Source organism: Cavia porcellus, unplaced genomic scaffold (assembly GCF_034190915.1).
Source record: "Cavia porcellus strain 051 isolate PalLab524CR breed Dunkin Hartley unplaced genomic scaffold, mCavPor4.1 scaffold_29, whole genome shotgun sequence".
Lineage (NCBI taxonomy): Eukaryota > Metazoa > Chordata > Mammalia > Rodentia > Caviidae > Cavia > Cavia porcellus.
In genome coordinates, this window is record NW_026947512.1 from 5,127,181 (window position 1) to 5,152,536 (window position 25,356).

The window sequence follows — 25,356 nt, forward strand, 5'->3', positions numbered from 1 at the left end:
GCTGCACACACGAGCCATTTAGTGAGAAGAGAAGCCTGAGATAGTGTGAGGTGGCACATGGACTTTAGGGTCACCAGGGTGCCACTGGTGAGCACTTAGAGAAATCGCTGCAGCCACAAGGGAAACATGCAATTAGTGGTGGTTCTTATTTGTCCATATTAATGAGTAACATTAAACAATGGGCATTTGTTTTTAGTTAAGTAACAATAATATATTTATGGGTTATTAAGTGATGTTTTGATGTATGCAGGCATTGAAAAATGATTGAAACAAATTAATTAACATATCCATTGCTTCACATAATATAATTATTTGTGATAACAACACCAGATGTTTCTCTTAGCAGTTTTGAAATACACAACACACTGTTATTAACTATAGTTATCATGCTATAAATAGATCTCTAAAATATATTCTGCTGCTTAACTAAAAATTTGTGTATCTTTTGAACAACATGTCTGTCTTACTTACTTTTTACTCGTCACTGAGACAAAATACCTGATGCCCAAGTTGGGAAAGGAGAGGTTTATTTCTTACAGTTTTTGGAGGTTTCAGTCCACACTCAGTTGGCTCCCAGGCAGGTGGGCATGGCTGGGCCGCCTTTCATGGCGGCTGCAAACAGCAAACCCGAACCGGCAAAGAGCAAGACACACCTTCTTCCTGCCATTACATCAGATCCTGGCTCCACCTCTATGTGGGTGGAGCACTGACACCATCAATCCAAGCACTAGACAATGAATCGATCACAAATACACAATGCAAACTCATGAGGCCTGGGGGACACAGACATAAACCATGACAATGTCCCATTTCTCATTTCTCTCCTCCCAACATCTGGTAACCACCCATCTATTCTCCACTTCTATGAGATCCATTTTTAGGCTCCAAATATAAGTGAGGTCATCTGGTTTCTCTGCCTGGATTATCTCACTTAGCATAATGTCCTCAAGATTCACCCATGGTATCAAAAATGACAGAATTTTCTTCCTTTCCTAAGGGTGAATAGCATTCCACTACATATTTGCATCACAGTTGTCCTTGTTCATCTGTCCATGGACAGACCCTTAGCTTGACTGGCCATTATGAATAGTGCGGCTATGAAGACAGCAGTCTCTCTTTGACATACTGGTTTAATTTCCTTTGAAGTTATATACAGAAGTAGGACTGCTAGATCATATAATTCTACTATCAGCTTTCAAGGAACTGCTATTACGGTTTTCTATTATGGCTATATTAATTTGTATTTCCACAAGTAATGTACTAGGGTTCCCTTTTCTCTACATCCTTACCAACATTTACCTTTGGCCTTTTTGTAACAACCATTCTACCAAGTGTGAAGCAATATCTCATTGTGGTTTTAACTTGCATTTCCTAGTGATTAGTAATGTTGAGTATTGTTTATAAATCTGTTAACCATTTATATATCTTTTTTAAAGAAATGTCTATTCATGTTTTTTGCCTTTTTTGATATTTATTTTCTTGTTACTGAATTGTTTGAGTTCCTTATTAGATAGAAATTTTTGCAAATATTTCCCCCCTGTGAGCTATTGTTTCAGTTGAGTAACAAGTGTTTTGAAGTCATATTTTACTGTATAATGTTTTATTATAATATAATGTTGCTGTACAATATTTTGTTATCAATCACTGAATTTTTTTTGTACTTAAGATACCTTAACTCAGAGATATCATTAAGCTGCAATTAGCCAGTGCTAAACATTCCAATGAAAAGAATTCCTTTGACCATAATATAATCAATGTGAAAATTCAAAAAAGATGCACAATAACATTGTCAAGAGACAACAATATGAAACTGTACTAAGTATAAATAAATAGCCATGGTTCAAGAAAGTAAGTAATTTCATATTAATAAAGCAGTCAGGAGAGTCCTACAGGTGGAGAGAAGATATGAGCCCAGACCTGAAGAGCAAAAAGAAGGCGATTGTACAGCAAGTAGAATGTAAAGTTCTAGACAGAACAGACTCCACAAAGTGCTACAGCAGGAGAGAAGAAGCGGAGAGAGAAAGCCACCTGTGCCCAGCAGACATGTTATCATCTGGGAAGATCAGATCAAATGTGGGATGGTGAGGCTGGAGGGGCAAGGCAAAGCCAGGCTGCACAGAGTTTCCCAGACCCTGAGAGTTCAGATCCCAGTGGGATCTCCAGGCAAGTGTTGAACAGAGAAAAACCAAAGCAAGAAACATGTAATCAAATAAAATAACACTTTTAAACTAACAAAGTTATCTTTTTCTGTTGGGAAGAGGGAGTAATGTTGGGTGTTATCAAGAGTACAGGGGAGAGGTCATGAGTTCTATCCCCGGTACCAGAAATAAACAAAATACACACTACAATAAAAGAGTACAGGGGAATTATATCTTGCTATTAGTGGAAGTTAAAACTGGTGAAACATTTTAGTAGGGGGAGCAATTAGATAAGTTTATGCAATAATCTCACTTCCAGTAATTTCTCTTACGGAAATTCTCAAAAGTGCACATCAGCTCTCCATAATTCATTCTCTACAGAGATAAGGAGGTGTTTTAAAAACTTAGATCAGTTTGTTCCAGTGGCATGCTGGTAAATGTTCAACAACTGGCTCGCTGGGAGAAGAAAACCCTGACTCATAACATCTGCTATGAATCTCTGTGGTATAAACGTCTCACCACAGTTGATTTCAAATTACCAATGGGATGTCATTGAATGCAGAGTAGGAAAGAGATGTACACACAAACTCTGAATATCCTGTAGCAGGCTAGCTCCGGCACACCAGATTTAGTGCTCCTCCCTATGCAGGACCCTCCAACGCATGTCATGACACCTGGCAATAATGTCCTGACCTCCACAGTGCTCCACGAGCAGGTGGCCCTGCCCCCCTCCCATCCCCCTCTCACCCACTGCTTCTGAATTCTGATCTGAATTCTGAAATCAAATTTCCCAAAATCAATCCCACTTCAAGGTCTTTCATTTGTTTTTCAAAGTCCTCCCCTTTCACTGAGGTGTCTGCTCAAGTACGGGATGACTAGACATCCCGAGAGTTCCTCCCTGGTTACTCCCTGGTTACTCTCCCTGCAGTCACCAGCCCTTGGTTCCGTGTGCAGTCTTGCTGCACTGGGTTGACAGCCTTTCTCACCATCTGAACTTACCTACTTGCTTACCATGTCTCCCCATCAAATTTAAACTCCTTAAGCTCAGACACCAGTTTAGTCTTGGTTATCTCTGTCATTCCCAGTATTCAAAGAACTATTTAGAACATACTAATCACTCAACAAATATTTTGATTAACAAATAAGTTTATAATAATAATATATGTAAACACACATAACGGTTCAACAATGGGGAAATGGTAAAACTAACATTTATGGATGATTTACTATCTGTTAGGGATTGTGATAAGCATCTTGTCTGTTTATCTCATTTAATCTGCACAACAGCCCTATGAGGTGAGCGTTTTTATCTTCCCCATTTCACACATAAAGAACTACCAAGAGAGAGCAAGTAATTTTCCAAAGCCACAGAACCAAGTAGGTTAATCCAGCCCAAGTATGTTCCACAGGGCTGGCTCTTCTTAGAGTCTGCTGGGATGGGAACCAGGAGTCTCACTCAGACCGAGGAGCTTGGAATGTGGCCACGATCTGCTCACAGTGCTGCTGGGCTGGTGTTAGTGAGGTAGTTCCTCATCCCACACTTGGCCGCTGCTCTTCTTATTTATGGCTCTTTGCTCAAGCGTGCTTCGGCAAAGGACTTACTGCAGCAACTGCGTTTTTCTGAGTTTCTAGCTTAATGGCAGCAAAATAACATCAAAATCCCTCCATGAACTTCAGCATTAGCTGTTATAAATCAGGTTTTCACACCCTACCTAATGATACAAAGTAAAGGAAACAGAATAGCAAACTACATATTCTGTAAGAGCTCGAAGAAAAGAAATAAAAAGCTCATTTATGTGTGTATATAATGCTTAGGAAAAAAAACAAAGACAAACACACCAAAATGTTAGCAGTGGTTACAGTGACTGGATTACGACTTTTACATTCTTTATACTCATCTATGTTTCCAATTGTCTCCCAATGAGCTCATCTTTTGTAATGTGAGGTAAACATCAGCATTATTACATTTTTTTGCATGGTCGAAGATTTGTAAGGCAATGGGATGCAGAACAGATGGAACATTAGACAATAGGGCAAAGGAGGCTGCATGTGGGATTTCTTCAGGGGCCCAACAAAGGGGAGCAGCACAGGAAGGAAGTACAGACAAGGAAAGCATAGGACAGAGCCCAAAAGGTGGAGAAAGAGATCCTAGAGTGGTTTGCACTGCAAAGACTCCTCACTCATCCCTGCAAGATGGTGAGCTCTAGGCCAGGGTGGATAATATCTGTTAGATGGAGGCCCAGAGCCTCACAGCTGAGAAAACCCAAAGGTCAGAAGTGGAAGAAATCTTGGAGCTTAAGGGCCACATCTCATGTCTGATTGTAGGACATTTAAAAGGTACAATTATTTTCCTTTCAAAAACTCAAAGTTGCTGTCCTCTGATATTCTGTAAACTTGAAACGACTCAATTTTTTCCGTTTTTTTTTTCCTTTCTGTTACTTTGAAAGCAAACTTTAGGAGAACATTTTAAATTGTTTTCATTCATGTATTGTTTAACACAAGCAAGTGTGTGTGCAAGGGGGGAGGTTCTGTGTATCATCAGGTAAAGCCTAGTTGTAACCATTACCATGGGAAGATGTCTTCAAGTTTCCTGTTAATAAAAATGGTAGATCCTGTGTTTCATCTACAGCTATATCCTTTGTTTACACTATATCTATCTAAGATGGAAAATTACCAGAGGCTTAAGCTTACCTGTTTTGGTTTTAATTTCATTGTAAAACATTTTAAAAATGCTACACTGTATCTCACTTTTGACGAGTTCAATTTGTTCTCTAGGTACTCAAAAGCCAAACAAGTTTTGATACAGGAGCTCACAAATGTATTCTCGTATCTGTCCATCACATGGTATGAAATGGTTATAAGAGAAGACTATTGTAAAATGCAGGAACATTCTCATAGCTTAAATTGCTACTGGGAAAAAAATGTATTCCTAAAACATCCAGAACGCAGAGCAAAACGGACCCAAGGCAGCTTCAGAGGCCTCCTTAGGGCCTTCTACCCTGGGGATGGCTGAGCTGCTTTGAAGCTTGGAGCACCAGGCAGGGAAATGGAAATGATCCCCATCAAGTAATAGCCAGCACCCAGGGTCATTAGCATATCTCTTAGTACCTGGAGTAAGTTTTTAAGGACTTAGGAGCAGCCCTGTTTTTCTTCAGCTGTTAACTGAAACCCCCGTTTTCCATTCAGTCTCTGGCTTTCATTGCCTTGTAATACTCCAATATCAACTCAGAAGAATTCCTATACCGCGAACCCACAAAATGTTGACAGCTGTGAATATCTTTTTTTTTTTTTAGTTGTGAATATCTTTCAAATGATGAACTTATTCACCTGAGTCTCAGGGCAAGTACTGGTTGAAAACAGGTTGAAAGCAGCTTAGTTGAGAAGGTGATGTACATATGGCTGCATAAAAATTCCTATTTCAACTCCTTATTTAAGGAAAACATCAATAATATTCTCTTAAATTTACTTTTCAGCTTACTTTACTTTTGGTTTTTACTTGCATAATTTGAATCTTAAAATTTTTGTTTTAGGGCTGGGGAGATAGTCCAGTAGAATAAGCACCTGCCTGGCAAGTGCAAGGTCCTGAGTTTGATTCCCAGCACACACACATACACACACACACACACACACACACACACACACACACACACACAGAAGGTAAAGTTTTTGTTTTAAATTTATGCATCTATGTGCTTATATTGTTTGAAGTTCTGGGGACTGAAATCTAAGCTTTGTATATGGTCAGTAATTATTCTATATCCCCAGTCCCTAAATTTTTTTAACTATTAAAAAAAAATGATGATGGCCATGAGTGTTTTGGTCCTTGAGCTTCCATACACTGCACAATAATAATAAAAATAAAATTTGAATTTTGAGCAAGGAGCATAATTCTTTGGAATATCATTTTCTATTTTATATATATGAAGTAAATCAATAAAATAAATTATAAGAAAAATTGTTCATGTATGTGTGGGTGTACATGTCTATGTTCCTGGCAGTGGGAGTCTATATATTGCCTGGGATTCTTATTATAGTCTAGAACCATGGGAAGCCACCACAGCACCAGGTCTAACTAACAATTGCCAAAGCCATGGAAAAATAAACAGCAGTAGCCTTGTTCCTATGTAACAGTGTTTTGGCCCTTGAGCTTTCTAGGTGTTTAGTTATTTATCACTATACAGAAAAGCAAGGTCCGTGTTCAGAGAAGTTTGTAAGGAAATCAAAAGGTGAGTTTGACCCCAGCTATAGCTATGTAATGTGGGGCAACACACTGCTACCCACAACTGGCCAGGGTGGATGTGCTTTGTCAACTAGTATAGACATGTGGTGTTCTTACTGTAAGGCACCTATTATCCTATAGTGGGTGAAACTGGGGTACAGGAGACACAAGAAACTTACCCAAAATCAGACAGCTGAGAACTACTGAATTCAAATCCAGTTAAGTCTCCCCTAGCCCATCACCCCGGGACTCAGCCTAAGGAGCACACATTATGATCTAGTGAGCCCTACACATGCACAGAGATCCAGAGTGACCCAGAAGAGCAGCTGGTCTCCAGAAGAGATGATGCAGAGGTAATAAGCAGATGGTCTCAAATGATCTGCTGGGTCCCAGGAAAGATGACAGGATTCTGTCCCAACCAAGGCTGGGCACAGCTGGATAAGACTCTGCAAGGACCTGGTATCTGCCTATTCTAAGGGGCTAGACCAATACTTTTCAAATAATCACTTGAAGACCTTCAGATAGATAGATAGATAGATACATAGATACATAGATAGATACATAGATAGATACATGGATAGATAGATAGATCTCAATACCAAAACCCTACATAGACTAACTATGATCCTTTCAGGGGTTGAGGTCTAAGCATTCTTGTTTATTAACACAGATTGGGAATGGGGCAAGGTAAGGCCACTGGGCAGCTCACTACGAAGTGGTGTTCTTCCTGCAAAGCCACAGCCTGAGGAAACCAGGATAGAGAATCACGAGAAGCATTAGTAATGATGATATTAAGGACTTTTCATATCGGTGCCCTCGACCCCAGAAAGAATGAGGTGTGTCCAGGCTCTGGCACAGAGACCCAGGCACACACATTCTAATGGCTTCTTGGCTTCCACTGACCCTGCTGCCTGAAACACCGCCAGAAGCCTGAGACGGCAGAGCTAGGCAGACAGTCCCTGCTGGCAAAAGTGGGAGAAGACTCAGATTCTCTACTGAGAGGCACCAACGCAGAGCTGCAGCACCCAAAACAGGGAGCCCCAGGGACCAAGTGGCAGGTAATGCTCCTGAGGGTTCCTGTGCCCTGTCGTGGAGCAGCAGAAGCTGCAGAGCCCCCTCTGGAAGAGGCGAGGCTGGGCTAAGGGGCTGCCAAGATCCCACCCACCGGGACAGCAGGCCCTAAGGCTGTGAAGTACATGCTGCAATGTGCCCCCCATCTCCTACCAAGGTTGAGATGTCCTAGTCCCCAGCTGCTGGGAATGTCGCGGGCACACAGACCACAGCTGCCAGTACTGCTTGGGTAGCTGAAGCTGGCCGCCTACACCAAGGTCAGGACATCTTCCTGGGGGTGGCTGGTTGATGAGAGACGGTAAAAGCCTGGCTTCTTCAGCCCAATTGGGGACAACTCTGTAGGTCACCTGCAGCCTTTATTGGGATAGCATCACAGTCCAGCCCTGCTCCCTCCTTTCCCGTTCCCTTCCCCAGCGACGACCCCAGGAGCAGCCCTAATAAACTGCACAGCAGCCTCATCTCACTGCTTCCCAGAAGCCCACCTGCAGCAGCAGCCTCACTACCCCTGCAACAGAGCAGGACCACAGTCTGGGAGCAAAGCGGGAAGATGCCAGGCACCTGGGAAGGGAAGCAGGGACGATGGGCTGGTGAAGCCACTCAGCCAAGCCAGGGTCAGCAGAGGCCAGACACTGCATCAGAACCAAGACGATGTGGCTCTCGGGTCTTGTGACCCCAAACTGGCTTCTTGGAAAGCAGTAGGAAGAGGGGGAAGGTAGGTAGTAAAAAGGAAGAGGCAAGAATTAGAAAAAAGCGTTGGAAAAGAGGTGTGTGTCACAGCCAGGAACTAAAAGATTGCATCCTGAGTCCCTCTGTCAAGCGGTTTACAGTGTAGTGCAAATGACTTCATCACATTGGTGTTCACGTTGGTATCAAATGATGGTTAGTGCACTGCAATAAAGGGATAAGACAGAGAGGTCCAGAGAGGTGAGGCAACTTACTCAAAGCTAACCAGCTTGTTAGTGGCAGATCCAGGAATAAAACGCACCCTGCAATTTGTGCCCTTAGCCTCTAGGCCATGCTTCATCAGATCAGAAAGGGGGCTGCCTCTAATCTATATTAAAAGGTAAAGAAGCTTGGCTGGGTCACACAGCTTCTTGGTGGCAGCTTCCTTTATGGAAACTATTCTTAAGCAACTTTCATGAGCCTGGCACTGCATCAGTGCCAGAGTAACATTGCTCTCTAGGAGTATACGGGCTCTGGGGGCAGAATAAGACTTTTAGAGGCAGTCTTCCAGGCCACCTCTCACTTGAGAAGCCTGTGGTTAGGAGGCAGCATCTTCCTGAGACAACCACATCCAGCACAGCTTGCCAAGTGTCACCTGCAGCAGAACCAGCATCACAAACCCTCCACCTCAGCCGGAGAACTGCACCAGCAATCAGCACCATCTGGACTCTCATGCTCCCATTCCCCCATTACTGCCCCACCTGGGTCACTTCTGCCCTCCCCGACCCGTGAGTTCCCTGGAGGAACTTCTGAATTCAGCAGGGCCACCCACACACACCCAAGAAGGCACAGAGCTCCCCACTGCATGCCAAATGCCACAAGCTGAGCCACAAGCATCCCCACAGTCTCACTCTGGCTCTGTATAAAACAGGAGCTGTCAGCATGCGCATTAACAGCTGGGAGAGGCTAGGCACACTGACTGACAATTAATGCCTCCAGCTCTCTATTTCCTGCTGGTGCATTATTAATTCATTCAGCCTCTCCAGTGGGGCTGGGGAGATAACACAGACTTGGAAAGTTCACCTTTCAATTTGAGGCTGAGATGCAGAGCAGGGGTGTGGGGAACAAGCATCGGTCCTCAGGGGGAGCAAGGGCACAGTGTGGGAAAGTCCCTGGCCCAGAGCCACTTCTAGGACTCTATCCACAGAAGTGTAAGCCGTAATGGCACATATCAAAGGCCTTCTATGGCAACGGCAAAGGGACCAAAACTCCTTTTGACAGGGACTGCGTGCAGTTCATCGGTGCTCAGAACACCATGCAGCCTTAAAGAGACAGGAGGAAGGTCTTTCTAGAAACTCTCAAGGAAAGATGTTATTTTTTAAGTGAAAGAGTGAAAAAGTAAAATATAGACCTCTATGTGTGATATGATCACATTTTCTTGAAAAGAAAGAGACAAAGAGAGGAAAAGAGGAAGGGACGAGCTTTCCTCAGCCTGAGGACAGACACAGGGAAAGGAGCCAGCAGGTGACCGCAGCCTCAGTGGAGCTGAGATCAGATCTGAGGAAAGGGGTGAAGTTGGACTTGACCCTGGAATGCATAAGCAAAGTATCTGGGCAATGCTGTGTTTACCCCAAGGAGCACCGCCCACCAAAATGGCTCTCCAGAACAGAAACTCCTCCCTGCTTTCTTGTAACTCTGGAAAGGGATACAGCCTCTCGTCACTGAGGTCCTAGGCCAATTCAAACTTTCAACAATAACAAACAGCTGGCTGAGGTATGCACGCCACAGGTTCGCCACAGTGGTCCTCGGCAATGAGGCTGCATTGTGGCAAGCACGGTGGGCTGGTGGCAGGGCCGGAGGATCCAGCAGATGAATCCCCAGCCAGAGGGGGAGGGAGGGACAGAGTGAACACGGGAAGAGGGGTCCACTCCTCACCCCCAAGCTTACATCTATTCATTTCTTTCTGTCTTTGGGATTTGGAAAGAGGAGAAAAATGAAGTGGTAGAAGAAGCCAAAAGAGGAAGAGAAAAAGAAGAAGCTAGTGCAAGTGGGGAGGGGTTTGGAGAACAGATGCCCTGAGCCAAAAAAGTAGGTCCACAATAGGTGACCACATGGCTGGGCCTCATCTGTCTCACCTGCACACTGTCGAGGAATCATGTGAGATGACATTATTACAGGCTGCATTTATCACAATGCCTGAAACACTGTACGTGACAACCTTGCTGTGTGTATGTGTTGTGTGTTTTCATTAATTTCCTATTTTTTCAGCCAAAAGACCAAAGCAAACTCCTTTAATTGCGTTCCCTTTCTCAGCACTATTCCCTTTTCTACCCATGACTTCATCCATCCTATCATGTCCAAAGAAACTCCATCTCATCTTGTCTCTGGACTCTCTGCAGCAGGCCCCAGGGGGGCTCTTTCAGGAGTGAAGTGGGGACAAGCCATCGGCTGAGATGGGGACCCTGGAGCTGGGTGCACCTCTTGATCTGCCAAGGTCCTTTCTGTTTCTGCTTTTGCTTTCTGGCCAGTGATTTCACATTGACCTCTACTCCCCCTTGCCAGACCTTCCCAGCAGGACAACAGAAATAAGAAAAGCTTTCAGCCTGTGGCTGCAATACACACAAGTAACCACCGGGGGGCACCATGAAAGAACGAAAAAGAATCTCAAGAAAAAGAGGGAAAATGTGACAAAATGTGCAGCCAGCACTAGAGGGCGCCGGGCTTGCTTGCTTGCTTTGTCTGTGTGTCTGTCTGTCTGTCTGTCTGTCTGTCTCTCTCTCTCTCTCTCTCTCTCTCTCTCTCTCCCTCCCCCCCCCCCCACCTCTCACGTTTTGACCTCTTGTTAGGAAGGCTGAAGGGTCTTCTTTTGAAGATATCCAGACAAGGCCCATAAGGGCAGAGCAAAGATGGCCTGGGGGAAGGGAGCACGGGCTCATCCGTCCCTCAGAACAGGGAGAGCCTGATGGTGGTAGGAAAACAAGTACAGGCCTGGTTGGGACCCTGGGCACTGCAGGACCACCTCAGGCTGCAGATTCACGGGCTTTCCCGCTGTCCTCTTTCAGGCCTGGGCTTTGATGGCAAGAACAGGCAGCAGGCCCCTGAGCCCTAGCTCCTGGTGCTCTGGAAAAGGTGGCAATACCTCTGCTCCCCCCGGGACCTTCACACTGAGTCACATCTCCAGCCCTTATCTTTTCTTTTCAGAGAAGGTCTTGTTAGCTTGCTAACTTGCCCAGGTTGGGCTTGAACTTGAGATCCGCCTGCCTTCCAGTGTGCATGCCTACTGACAGACGACAGTCACCACGCCCAAAGCAGGGGCCAGTCACCCTACAGAGGAGCCCTCCACCTGTGTGCCGAGCAGCCTCACTACAAGCACAGAAACCTACACTGCTCAGCCACAGCACCATGTTTGCTCCCATCGCCTGCCGTCTAGGGGAGCTTCCCAGAGCTGTGAAAAGTTTCATGGGGGTGAAGGATACAGAGAAAGAAGTGTCACTAGAAGCTAGTCCTAGAAAGACGCCACTGTTTTGACTTCTCCAAGGACAAGTAAAGAAAATGCAAGAGTATGTGATTAAGAGAAAGTAAATCTCTAGGAGTCCTTGGAACCGTGTCAGCTTCTGGGGGAGCCCATTTCTCTGGATTCTCTAAGCCTCTGGTTCTGCTCAGAATTCCCAGAACACAGGGCATATGCTGCAGGTCCCTTCTTGGCTGGTGGATTTCAAATGTGTTGCTGGCTAGTGCTACCACAGCGTGTTGAAGGCTCATGATTTCTGCATTCCCTTGGCACATGTCCTGGCTTCTGCAAGCTTGTTCTCAAGGTGCCTCCTCTGTGAGTAAGAAGCTTAGACTCTGCAGGGCTGCAAACTGAGGAGCCTTCAGGGACAACCTGCCATTCCAACCAGAGAATTAGCCTAGTGTAAGCCAGCAGAGGGGAGGGAGCTGGGTGCTTCTCCTACTCCAAGCATACACATTTAAATAGAATTCAAAGACTACATTATTCAAAGAAGTATTTCTATTCGGTTGAATTTTTTTTTTTCCACGCAGCCTCCCAGCAGCACATTTTCACGGATTTTAGCATTCTAAGAACTAAACCAAGTGACGCTTGATTTTGCCAGCAGGTGGCAGCACATGGAATGATGTCTCTACTTGCCTCTACTTGTGGGGTTGGCCGCCTTTCAAGAGGCCTGTGAAAATTGGTTCAGTGGCTTTTAAAATTCAGCTAGACAGCCTCAGGGTTGAGATATTTGTTTCCTTGCAGAATCTGTGGCAATCCTGAGTACAGTGTGAATGCTGGTGAGAATGTTGATTGGATGTTTGAGTTATCATCCCTCCCAGTGGCTGCCCTTCCTTGCCCCCAAATCAGCACAGCATCAGGGCAGAGACAGATGTGGGGGTCAGAATTATAGGACTGGTTCCTGCAAGCCTGGGCCATCAATCCATGACCTTACAAACAGAAGAATGGTTCAAATAAATCACCAGTGTCAGCCTACCTCTCTAGACTCAGCTTCTCTAGCCATGAGGTACCAGTCTATAGGATAATAATTGTTGACAGCCAGGGAATGGGTAGGGGGTGTGCACGTGAGCATGTGTGTGTGTGTGTGTGTGTGTGTGTGTGTGCGCGCGCGCACGCGTGTGTATTTTCACAGCTAACCTCATGTAAGCTGTCTGTGCAGCAGACCAAGCCCTAAACACAGCCTCTGCACTGTGGCTTCAGTAACCCTCAGATGCCTGCTGTGATAGCAAGTAATGGGCTCCTGAAAGTGAGGAACCAGGCATTAGGAGAAAAGCAACTAAACAATGGAGCCTGTTGCATGCTGCTTATCCTTTTGACAACTCAAAAGGGTTGCTGTACTGATCTGCAATCTACCAAAGGAAGAAAATAATGCTCAGAAAGGTCAAATAAGACAGGGTTTCATGGTGATCAAACCAATGCAAACAGGACAGCACCCATACAGCCTATAACTTAAGCAACTTATACATGGGCTCCACCCCAGGGGCTGAGCCTTGCGTAGATCTACAGGCCCTGCTGCCCTGGGCTTCCTGGGCTGGACCTATCTGACATTCTGGCTAGGAACTATCAGAAGCTAAGTGAACATCTGAATCATAGTGATAATCATGATCGTATGAATGAAGCATTCCTTCCTTCACAAGCTCACCCAGAGCTCAGGTGTCCAGCATTGCTCTTGGCTTTGTGGTTCAGAGAGGACTAAGAAGTGCAAGTCATCCCTTCCATACACTGACACTCCTGTTGGGGAAGGCAGTCAGCTGCACAGCATGATGGGACCCAGAGAGGCCAGACATCTATTTTAAAATATGTGGTATAGGACAACCTTTCTGAACAGATGCATAAGGTCTAAATGACAAGAATGAACCAACCTTGCTCAAATCTGGAAAAAGAGCATTCCAGACAGCGGAAGGCTAGTGAGTGGGAGCATAGGGGAGAGCATCAGAGATGAGGCCAGGAATCAGGCAAAAGCCAGTGTGGGCAAAGATTTGTAAGCCAGGGAAAGGGGTCCAGTTCTACTACACAAAGAGGAATTGTGCATCTTCACATGTCCCTGTCTGTTGTATGAAATAGACATGTTCTTTGGTCCCAGGGAAACAAAGATGCCAAGGGATAGGCCAGTTCAGAGGCCACTCCAATTGTCCGTGTGGCGATGGCGTGGTGAGGATGGAGAAGTGTTTGCACTTGGAAAATGTTTAAGAGATGGTGTTGACCAGAAGTAGAGGAAGAGAAAAATAAAAGATAAGGAGAATATTTAACGAGGGCAGCTGAATAGATGGCGGTGCCATTTGCTGAGACAGAAAAAAAATGAGAGGGCCCGACTGGATCAGGAGAAGATGAGAAGTTGCATTCTAGCCATGTGATATTTTAGATCCTGAATAGTAGTGCTACAACTACAAGCAAAAATCGGCTACAAGAGTCAAGGGTTCATGGGAAATGTACGTTTGGGAGACACCTGCAAATATGCGGGCCCACTTGATGTCACCCAGGGAAACTGTACACAGAGATGAAGCCCAGGGTATCCTTGGAACTTATCAATATTTGGAGGACCCCTAACTCATCTCTCTGGTTTAATAAATGTGGTTGAAAGTTACAATGTGGGTATAAATATCCCACCTCCACTTTGAAGATGCAGAGAGCTGACAATCCGCCCAAGTTACAAGTAGCATTGCAGGACTTCAAGCATGAAATGGATTCCTATTATTTGCTTAATGCTGTGCTGGGCTCTAGAGGAGACATGGAAGTGGATTGGTGCCTTGCATATAACATGAATCCTCACCGGCCCTGTGATACCAGGTAAATAACTTCTGTAACTCTTAGTTTTCCAGTGTGTAAAATAATGTGTGGCTGTAGTTACTGTTTTCATTTTGCAAATTAAATGTCTATTAGGTGCCATGCATTATGCTAAGTGACAGAGAGCAGAGAGACTTCTCTACTGACAGTGGAGTGGCAGATACAGACACGTAAACAGGCAGTTTCAATGCAGCATGGTAAGTACTATGATTATAGCAATACTGCTTTCCTCTGTATGGAGTAAGTCATACCAACCTACGCAGACTTTAAAGTTACACGTAATTTCCCTTCTTCCAAACCTATATGTAATAATAGTCCCTTATGAAATGTTTCTGTTCTTTATAATAGTACCTATTATTTCCATTAGTATAAATAATACATGCAAAGCACCTAGCACATAGCCAGTGCTCAATCAACTATAGCAGACTTTGATCTAGCACCGTCTCTAACTATGGGCTTCATTTTCCTCTTCCATAAGTTAGGAATAATAACAGCTAGTTCCCAGGGTCATCATGAGGGCCAGATAAGAGAGTATATAGAAAAACATTTCATAAGCGGGAGGGAATTTTATTAAAGTGTTTCATTAGTGAAGTGTGGTTTCATGCCCACTTGCTAAAGTTACAAACCTTCATACACAAGAAACACTTGGAATTAACCAAGAGGTCCTCACATCCCACACATTATGCCTGAGGAAACCTATTAATAGGTTCTTGGGGAAATAACATTCTGCACAAGAAAATTGCTTCGTCTGATAACAGATGAGCAGTCATCTTTGCAAAGCACCTAACGGCTTTCCCTGGGAAAACAGACCGTACACTGAGGGCCATGTTTCCCGCCCTCTTGCCTGCTCACATTTGGCTCACACAGCCGAAGGCAACAAAACACAGCAAACCTCCTGAGCTGGCTTCTGGTCTGCTTCCTGCATGACCAGAGACCTGTCTCACTGCCTCGAAGGCAAGATTTGCAGAGCTGGTGGTGTGTGCTGCGGCCTTTCAGCTGTGTGGGCGGTGGGCAGGGCCACGGGGCAGGGTAGGGGCTGACAGAGAAGCCTTTCTAACTTCCTTCTGTGGCCAATCCATGCCCTGAAAAAGGACCAGAGGACCCTATCCATAGAAGTAAGTCAGAAGAATGCAGAAGGCAGGAGACAGACTGCTCAGCCCCGCTACTGATTCTTCAGCTTCAGCAACCCGCACAACCAGACGGCTGAACAGGCAACGCAGCTGCTGCCTTCCCAGAAGTTAGCGTGACTGGAATCAGTCTCCTGGGTGTATTATTGCATCGTTCCTTCGACAAATACTTATCATGAGTCAAATATATACCTGGAACTGTTCTGGACAAAGTCTCTGTTTAAGGAAGTGTAAACCCAGTACAAAATGCAAATGAATGAGTATGTGCCCCTGTGTGTGTTCTTGTGAATGTGTATTCACGCGTGTGTGTGTGTGTGTGTGTGTGTGTGTGTGTGCACGCACACGTGTGTTAGGGAAGCAATATGAGCTATGATGAAAATAAAGGGAATACAAAGGTAAAGACAGTGACAATGGGAAATATTATTTTATATGGGACAATCAAGCAATAGCTGGGCTCTCTGAGTAGAAGCACAGATGCAGTAAGTGGGGAGCCACATGGGAAAGCATCCTGGGCAGGGGGAACTACAGAGGTAAAGGAGGTAGGAGTGGTCTGCGAATCCACAAGCGATGGCAAGGGGCCAGCATAGCTGAAGCAGAACGATGGGGGGAAAGGTGGAGAGAGGAAGTCGGAGGTGCTTCACAGCTTAACAGGGGCAGTCAGGAGGTAAGAAGAAGGAAAGGAGACCCAGTGGCTCCTGCAGGCCACGTGGTCAAGCGTTGGGCCTTGTGGTGTGAAGCTTGTAGCGGCTTTGGAGCTGAGGGCTGGTGAGATTCATTCCTGAAAACTCTTTGACACAGACTCCTTACAAGGAGGAGATACACTACCTTCTCAACTCATTTGTATATCTAAAAAATAAGAAAAAGATAGCAAAACGAAGAGGTTTAGCTGCAGAACGGGGAAACACACTCGTAGGGAGCAGAGGAAGCAGGGAAGCTGGTGAAGAGTGGTGAAAATTGTCCTCCTGCGGTAGATACTTAAATTCTGTGTGCCCCAACTGTAAAAGCAGAAAAAATAACAGTACCAGCCTTGTTCAATTGCTACAAGGATAAAGCAGTTAGTGTTTGGAAAGTATCTAAGTAAGGGCTGAGGGTCTTATAAAGGACCACGAAAGTGTTTATGGGATAAAAATAAAACAGGTGGCTTGGGCCAGGGAGCTCATGTAAGAAGCAATAAATGTGATCAGATAAAGGTAAACTTTGACAGGAGGACCACTGGGGGTTGCAAGAACTGGGTGTCAGTGTGAAAAATCAGGGTGGTTCCAGTATTTTCGGTTCCAGTAAGAGGAAGAATGTGCGTGCTGTTTACTGAGGCAGGAGACTGCAGGAGAGGCAGGTTTGGGGAAACCCGTATTTCGGTGTTGGACAAGGCAAGTTTGAGAGGCCTGTGGGTGTACAAACGAAGGTACCGAGTAAGAGGAGGCATCTAAAATTCAAGGGAGAATTTCCTGAATGCCAAGAAAACTCATCAGAGCTACATAGTATTCTAATGGCCGTCTCCCTCCTCCTGCTCATTTTTTAAAGACGATGAAGAGACTTCCGTTAGCTCACACCACCACCTCAGTCATCTTGGGAATTAGTCCCAGGTCTGCCAATCCCCACACCAGTGCCCTTCTCATTACATCTCAGGGTTGCTGAGTTAAGAAAGGCCCTGGAAATCAAATTCAGAGACTATGTGCCCTTGGCTGAAATGATGGATTCTAGTAGGGCCAGACTGTCAGGGTTCCAACCACTAATTAATATTAAATCACAATGACAATGCAGTTATCATCAACTGACCATGAAAAAATCTCTTGATTTCTCTGTGCAGCATTGCCTCAATGTCGGCGACAGCTGTGCCTATCTCCTAGTTGTGGCGAGGATCAACATGAGCTAAGACCTATAAGGTGCCTTATTAAGCGGCACATAAAGAGAGCTACACGTGAAGTTTTAAAGACTAAAGGTGCCAAGAGATGAACTACAGAGAGGTTTGTTGATGCTAGCTGTACTCAACTCCTTTTTTTTTTTTTTTTGCCTTTTTGAGACAGGGTCTCACTGTGCAGTTCACATCACAAAGTGGCCTTAAGCTCACTTTGTAGTCCAGGCTGGTCTTGAACTCACAACGATCCTCCTGCCTCAGCCTCCCGAGTGCTGGGATTACAGGTGTGCACCACCATGCCCAGCACTTCAACTCCTTTTTGAGTCCCAGAAGCCCGCCACACAGTAGTATAAATACATGAAACAGAACAGCTGACAAACCCCAATTAACACCACCAAAAAATGTCCACAGAAACAAGCAAGTAAATTCACCTGACTAGTATTACTTAAAACAAAATGTTACTAGTTACTAGTTTCTGCAATTGATGACACGTAACAACCCAATAATCTAAGGCAAAAGGAGATAAAGACACGCGGACCACAAGACAGGTAAACATGGACAATAAACTGTCATATAGAGTATAAACTTGAAGCAATTGAGAATTAAATGAAATACCATCTTCCTTTAATATGGTACTCCTAGGGATAAAAATTTACATTGTCAAGGGGCGTGCATTAAAGCCATAATTGAGATGATGATTCACCCGGTGGCTGACAGCATCTCCGTGGTTGGCAGGAATCCTCCGAGTATGACACAGACCCAATTCTGTTCCCTGGGGTCTGTTTTAGTAAAACAGCTGCGCTGGAGGATGACACCCCACTTGACAGCCCTGGTAGGGGTAGTGAGATCAGGCCCCGCACAGGACTCGCTCCTCAGAGGGTCCCGCCCGGCTGATGCCGCGGACACAAGCGCCCCCTCCTGCGCCCCGCCCCCTCCTACACCCCCGCCCCCTCCTGCGCCCCCACTGCCCGCCCCCCGTACTCACTCCCACTCCTTGCGCCGGGCCTGCGGGGTGCTGTGCATCTTGTGCGCCTCGTGCGCCTTGATCACGTCCCGCTGCTCGATGAGGCCGCCGCGCCGCCGCTTCATGACCTCGGGGCTCACCGGGAGGAAGGGGCTCGATCCGCCTTCCCAGCCCGGGCCCTCGCCCTCCTGCACCGGGAAGAAGTTGTCGAAGCCGGCGACGGTGCCGCGCGGGGAGGCCGGCAGCATGCCCACCTCGTCCGAGGCGTCGGCCTCGAGCAGGGCGCACTGCTGGGGTCGCCATGCCTCGTCCTCGGGCAGGGCCAGGATGTGGCGCCGGCGGCCGGCGGCCCCGGGCTCAGGGCTCCCGCCCGCGGCCGGGCACAGGGCGGACTCGGGCAGCCTTCGGCCTGGGCTCAGTCCACGCATCTCGGGCACCATCACAGAACATTGCTCTGCCAGGGGAAGGGCGGGCAGAGACAAGGGGTGGGCAGGAGAAGGGAGGAAAGGGCGACGGGCACAGGGAAATAGAGACGAGAAAGAGGTTAATGACTTCCATGGTGCAGTAAGGCTTCTGGCTTGCTCAGGGCCACATCCTAGCCCTGACCAAGAAGGTAGCACGGTAGCATCTCAATAAGTGACACTGGTGCATCCATTTACCTAGACATGTCTCACGTTTACCCTTATGACTGAGCAGTACTCTGTTGTATATATCTATTTTCAACAAAAACCCCATTCTTAAGTGAAATAAATCAGTGACCCCTGTAAATATCACATTGTTTCTCTGGTGTGAGAAACCAAAAAATGTAAATAAAGGCCAAAGTGTATAATAGGCATTGCGAAGCAGGAAGAAATTGTGCAAAGGAAGGAGGGCTGGGAGGGGGACAACTAGAAACAAAGCTTTGTAAATAAGAAGGGGAGTCGGGGGTGAAAGGGGATTGGGAGAAAAGGAATCAAGTATATACAGGTACAAATTCTCTATGAAGAACATGATCATTATGTATATCCAAATTGTATCAATAAACTTAATTTTTAAAATGTTGGTGAAATAAGAAGCATCTTCTGGGAATTGGGCTGGTTACCAGGTGTCAGGTATCAGGGTTAAAGCAAAGTGGTTTTGATTTTTACCACAAACTTCACAGTCTAATGCAGAAGGCAGAGATTAAGGAAGTATATGATACGATCAAAATATATTATGAATATTTACATTTCAGAAGTGTCTTACACTAAAAGATGCATTGCCACTGATCTTTCTCAAAATACTCTCCCCTCACTTTGAAAACTTATCCTTCTGTTCTTGCTACTTTTTGAAGCAGTTCTGTTTTTACAAGGTATGATCAAGCTATGATAAATGCTGCTGCCCACTGCTGTCCCTTGGAAAGGACATGAGGACATGAGGGTGTGCCCTTGTCCTCCTTATTCCCTGGATACCACGTGAGTTGTGGCTCTTCCCTAAAGTCAAAATGACCAGAAAAGGTCAGTGTTTTGAATCATTCCAGAACACTGAAGCTGCCATGACAGCAGGATTAAAAACACAGATGAGACCTTCAAGAACCGCTTCAGAAAGTAGCAAGGATGATGAGCTGTGTCTTCAAAGCAAGGGCGACTATTCTCAGGGGGATTCATGGCAGTGTGTCATTTACTGTAAGAAATTTCTAAAAATTTAAATATTAACTATTTTTGTCACACCTGTGCATAATTACAGATGTTCTCCAATTTATGATGGAGCCACATCCAAATAAACCTATCACAGATTGAAAATATAAGTCGAAAATGCCTTTAGCACATGTAACCTCAAGTACATCATAGCTCAGCAACAGCCCACCACGGAGCGCCCACTGCTTCCCCTGCGATCACACGGCTGACTGGGAGCTTTGGCTCACTGCTGCTACCCAGAATCATGAGATATCAGTAGCCCAAGGAAAGATCAAAATTCAAAATTTGAAGTACAGTTTCTATAGCATGTATATAGATTTTGTACCACTGTAAAGCTGAAAAATTATGTCAAGTCATTGTAATTGGGGACAATTTGCATGATGTGCAACAGGGATAAATATTTTGGATTCTACCCCTGTAGGGAAAGACCTCTACAGGTTGAACTTCTCAAGGGCAAAGGGATCTGGCTGTTCTCTTCCAATTGGAATGAAAGAACCTTTCTCCCCCTCTTCCCAATAGCCCAACTCTTCTGGCTGCCTGCTGTTCCTTCTGTCCTCCAGGGCCAGCCACAGAGGGCTCTTCTTTAGAACTTGGAGTTCTATTGAGCTCCTTCCTCCTTCCCTAATACACACATCCAACTCAGAATCCAGGGAGCACATGTGGACTCACTTTCCCATACAAGCTTCCCTGAGGCTCCTTTTTTTCCATTCCAAGGAGATTTGGCCAGTGTTATGATTTGTGTCTAGATACCCCCTAAAACCTCATGTGATCATAGGGTTTTTGGCTGAATCTAGAATGTGCAGTGCTGGGATTAAGGATGGGTGATTGCTGGACCAGGCAACTGATTGAATTGACATCACTCTAATCCCCATAGAATGAATACAGTATAAGGGACACAAAGAAGCTTGTCTACCCCCCCATTTGTTTTTTTCTGTCTTCTGCCACCATGAACAGTTGCCCCTCTGCTATGTGCCACCCTTCTTTAGAGCCAGCTGATTATGGACTGAAACCTCTACAAACTGTGAGCTAAATAAAAGTTTCTGCCTTTGAGTGTCAGATATTTTGCCTCAACTATGAGAGAAAAGTAACTAAAACAGCCAGATTCACCCGTGAAGAGGTTCTCATCCAGTCAACATTGACTAAGTGCTTACCATGACCCAGGCACAGTGCCATGCCATAGGCATACCAAAATGAACTGGATTTAATCCACGCTGTTCTCAAGGGAAGGATGGGAAAAGAACACTTCTGATTATATAGTGTGATGTGCTGAGTCAAGGCAGGTCTGACAGCTACAAAAGCTCAAAAGAGGGCCACACTGTCATGCACAAGGGGTGCTAGGAGGGCTGTGTGGAGGAAAGAACCCTTCGATTGGTTTAAATAGAGCTTTCGGTGAGGGGGCAAGGTAGGGGAGGAGGATTATAGTCAAAAAGAAGATCCTGAGCCTGGAGGAGGATTTAGGTAACTCAGAGGATCTAAAAAGAGTTTACAGGGCAAGCATGGCTTCTTTGGGACAGTTCTGATGTGAGAGGAACTCACCTTTCAGCTTTTCAAAGTATCTGCCTACACTTTCCTTAGCCAGGAGCCCAGCTCCTGAATTCCTGACTTCCTCCGCACTCACGCTCCCCAGCCATACCCGTAGGGACCACAAGTGTCATACACACATCCCCTTGGTTCTAAAAAGTGCCGTGTACTCTGTGTGCACAGAGCAGCCCTAGCATTCAAACCTCTCAGCCACAGTCTCGTCCTCACACTACACACCGGGGACCGTGGTGGGCCTAGAGAGTCCTCCCAGAGCGCTGCCCTTCAGACCTGCCCTCCAGCCCATGCTTTCCCTGATCCGGACCACAAATCACATTGCAAATCACAAAAACAAACCATATTAAGTGGTTAGGAATTTTGATGATCTAACCATATCATCATATAGATAAAACAGAGGTCCAAAGAGGTAGAGAGACCTGCCCAGTGACACTCTGCCAATAAAAATCAGGGCTAGGACAGAACTCAGGTTTCAAGCCCCAGATCATAGCTTTTCCCATTATACTGATAACTCACCCACTGCTACATGAAGCAGAAACCACAAGATTACCCTCACTATGCTAAGGTAGCTAACATGAAAGAAAAGACTGATGATTGCATGATTTTTTTTATGGTACTAGGGATCAAACACAGTAGTATGTTCCTATGATTGATCCCCAGTACCATAAAAAAATCCCCAAACTCCCACTTATAAATTATTTTTTATTTTGAGATAGAGTCTAAATTTCCAAGATAAGACTGAAACTTGCAATCCTCCTGCCTCAGCCTCCCAAGTCCTGGGATTCCAGGTAAGCTCCACCACACCAGACTTGATAGGATAATTCTAATGCATATGTATTAAAACTCATTGTGAACATTAAATAGACCCGGGCTTCACTGGAGAGCAGTCCCTATGGTATCTTCACAAGCCTCCTTTTTCAGACTGGATTAGCCTTCTCAGCCCTGCCAATAGTGTGCTCCAGGCTTCGGCAGGGCTGAGGCATCACACATGCCGGTCAGCACAAGACATTTGGCCCCAGGCTCAAGTCAGTGTTGCAGATAGAGGAAGGGAAAGGTCCAGGCTGAGCTTGGTAGAGAGGAGAAAGAAAGGAGAAATATATTTCAAATTCTGCCACCAGTTGGGTGGGGCTCTAGAAAGAGTGATTCATGTTCCTCACATTGTCATTCTGTCTCAACTCCACTTGATGAGTTTTAAATTTATCCCTTGTTCCTACAATGTTTAAACGTCTCTCCCCCACCACACACATGCACGCACCCCTCCTCGGGCTGCTCCCACTCCCTCCAGACTGCAGCCTGTCCAGCAGCTCCCAGTTTTCTTGGACTCAGCGGTCGGCAGCCTCTTGCCCTGTGCCCCTCCAGCAAAGGCTCCTGGGCCACCACCTGTCGCCAGGCCATTAGGATCTGGCTCCTCACCTTCATGTTCTGGCCCACCCCACCCACTCTCTCTCCTTCCTGGATTCCCCTTCTCAGACACTGCCAATTTGAATCACATCACTGCCAAAATTACAGCAGCAATAATATGCACTGCTGAGCTCTGGTTTCAACGGAATCAATTTTACAAATATCAAAACATGAAATTATCTCATCTCTCCTTTAAGAATTCCTGTTAAACAACCCTTCTATTATTGATATAAATGTTCATCAGGGGAATCTGTCACCCTCACTGCTTGCCAAGCTGGCCAGTCCCTAGGTCTAGCTCTCCCAAAGCTGAGAGCACCTTCCATCTCCAGCAAGTTCACATCTTCTAGGGAACCCATACTCAACCCTCCTATCCCCCAGCCCTCAAATTCTAGCATTCCTTGAGCCTCTTGAGGTGAAGGATTCTGTCTTATTGATCTGTCTATATCCAGTACCAAGTACTGAGTTCAACACGTAACAGGTGCTTTGCTGTTTATTAGTGCTGTTTGCCAAATATTCTGGTTATTCCCTGCACCTTAGGCACACCATGGGGTGCACTTCCTATCCTTGAGTGATTAGGTGGCGCTGTGTGACGGCTCTGGCCTGTGATTTGTGAGTGGAAGTCATGTGTCATTTTAAAGCTGAGTATACCAGTATAATCTAGCTTAGAGACTGGCAAACTTGTTCCCTAAAGGCCCACAGACTAAACACTTGAGGTCTTGCAGGCCATGTAGTCTCTGCTCCAACTACTCAAACTCTGCTGTTGTGATGAGAAAACAGCCCAGCAATATGTGCATGAGCAGGCACAACTGTGCTCTAATTTAATTTTATTCATAAAGTTTTGTACAGTTTGGTCTTTCAGCTGCATCTCTGAGACTCCACCACGGTCATTCAGTCTGAACCCATGGAGAAAAGTCCTACGGGGCAGCAGGCAAACACAGAGAACAGAGATCCACAAAACAAAACTTAGGGTGGAGCCCCCATGTCAATGTCGGAAGCTTTTTAAGGGCCAATTGGCTGTGCTGTGGCCCCCATGCTGTTCTCTAAAGGGAGGACGTAACAGCCAGAGATGAGGCTAAGGAACACCCTCGGTGCACCTATGTAACTCTCCTAATCCGGGCTATCACCCACCTCTCTTCTTAGTCTTCATTAATGTTTCATTAGCATGCAAATGGACTGCCACTTTAAAGTATAGAGATGCTGAGAAGGAAGAGGGCTTAGTGCAACCCAGAAGCCCCACGAGTTTCTTCCCTTGCTTTTGAGGGTACAGTGGGTGGCAAAGGAAGGGCTCTCCTCCTCCACCCCACAATCATCCTGCACCATGAAAGACACTTGAACAAGTGGTTGTGGTCCTGGCAGGCCTGACATCATCTCTCCTAGATCGCAGTCAAGATTTTCATTCACAAAGGAATGTTATGTGCTTTAACCACCTTTCCCTTTGTATCTTATAATGTTTTTATTTTGATTCATTGATCTGTGATTGCTTTAGAAAGATGATGGTAAACCTTTCAGTGTTACAAACAGCCCCCTGTGGTACATGGCATAGATTCACAACCACTGCTTTAGAGATAATGGCGCATGTATTCCCTTGGCTTATCTGTACTCTCGGACCCTGCAGGTGAGTCTACCATGATGAGGACATTCATGCACCTCTCCCTGGGTTCAGATCCACCCCATTCCCACTCTTCTACTACTCACATTCCGGTTTATCTAGAAATCTGCCTCCTCCAACCACCTTGTGAGAACTGAATATACCAGGAGTCAAGAACATCAACCTCATGTGAGTTATTGTCGTTGGACTCCACTGCACGGTCTACCAAGTGCCACAGACTGGGAGACAGTGTCCAGAAATGGAACTACAAGGTAAGCAATGAGCTCATAAGTGTTCCCAAGCTGACTCTGAGTTAGGTGGGCTCTGATCCCTCTGTATACCCTAAGCACAAAGAGGGCAGAAAGTTTTCAATACTGAACTGCTAGGAATTAAGAATCGCAAGAGAAAGGAATTTTAAGGCATAGTGTGCCACAACTGAGATACATGCTGAGGTCCTTTCTAAACCAGGTCCCTTGCGAAGAGAGGTTGGCAAGGAATGATCCTATCATTGTCTTCATCCACCTGCTCAAAAGACAAACATCCCTAATTCAGAAATGAATATTCACCTCAGCATTGTTCTTATCTGTACCAACTTTCCACCTGATCACAAAAGGAGAGTGAAATTAAGGCATTATTCTCCCTTGCTACGCCTTTTGAAGGCCATAAATCACAGTCTGTAGTGTACACAAGAGCTATCTAGATTGCTGGTGTAAAATGCAGATGCTTAATTTTCATACAGTTTAATTCTGATGGACTCAGGAATCTGAATTCTAAGTCATCACTCTCTTCCTCTAGGCATCATGTCTTGAAACACTGTCCTAAAAGCAGTGAGAATCATCCTAAA

General features: G+C 45.5%; 1 protein-coding gene across 3 annotated transcripts in view; it reads right to left on the reverse strand.

Annotated features, from left to right (window-relative positions):
- Positions 1-25,356, reverse strand: part of Cacna1e (calcium voltage-gated channel subunit alpha1 E) — a 479,237-nt gene that overhangs the window by 358,300 nt on the left and 95,581 nt on the right. For all 3 annotated transcript variants that reach the window (XM_063240090.1, XM_063240088.1, XM_063240089.1), the window contains exon 2: positions 18,354-18,786. In XM_063240090.1, coding sequence (XP_063096160.1) covers positions 18,354-18,772 — 419 coding nt within the window. In that variant the 5' untranslated portion in view covers positions 18,773-18,786. The remainder of the gene's footprint in view (positions 1-18,353; positions 18,787-25,356) is intronic.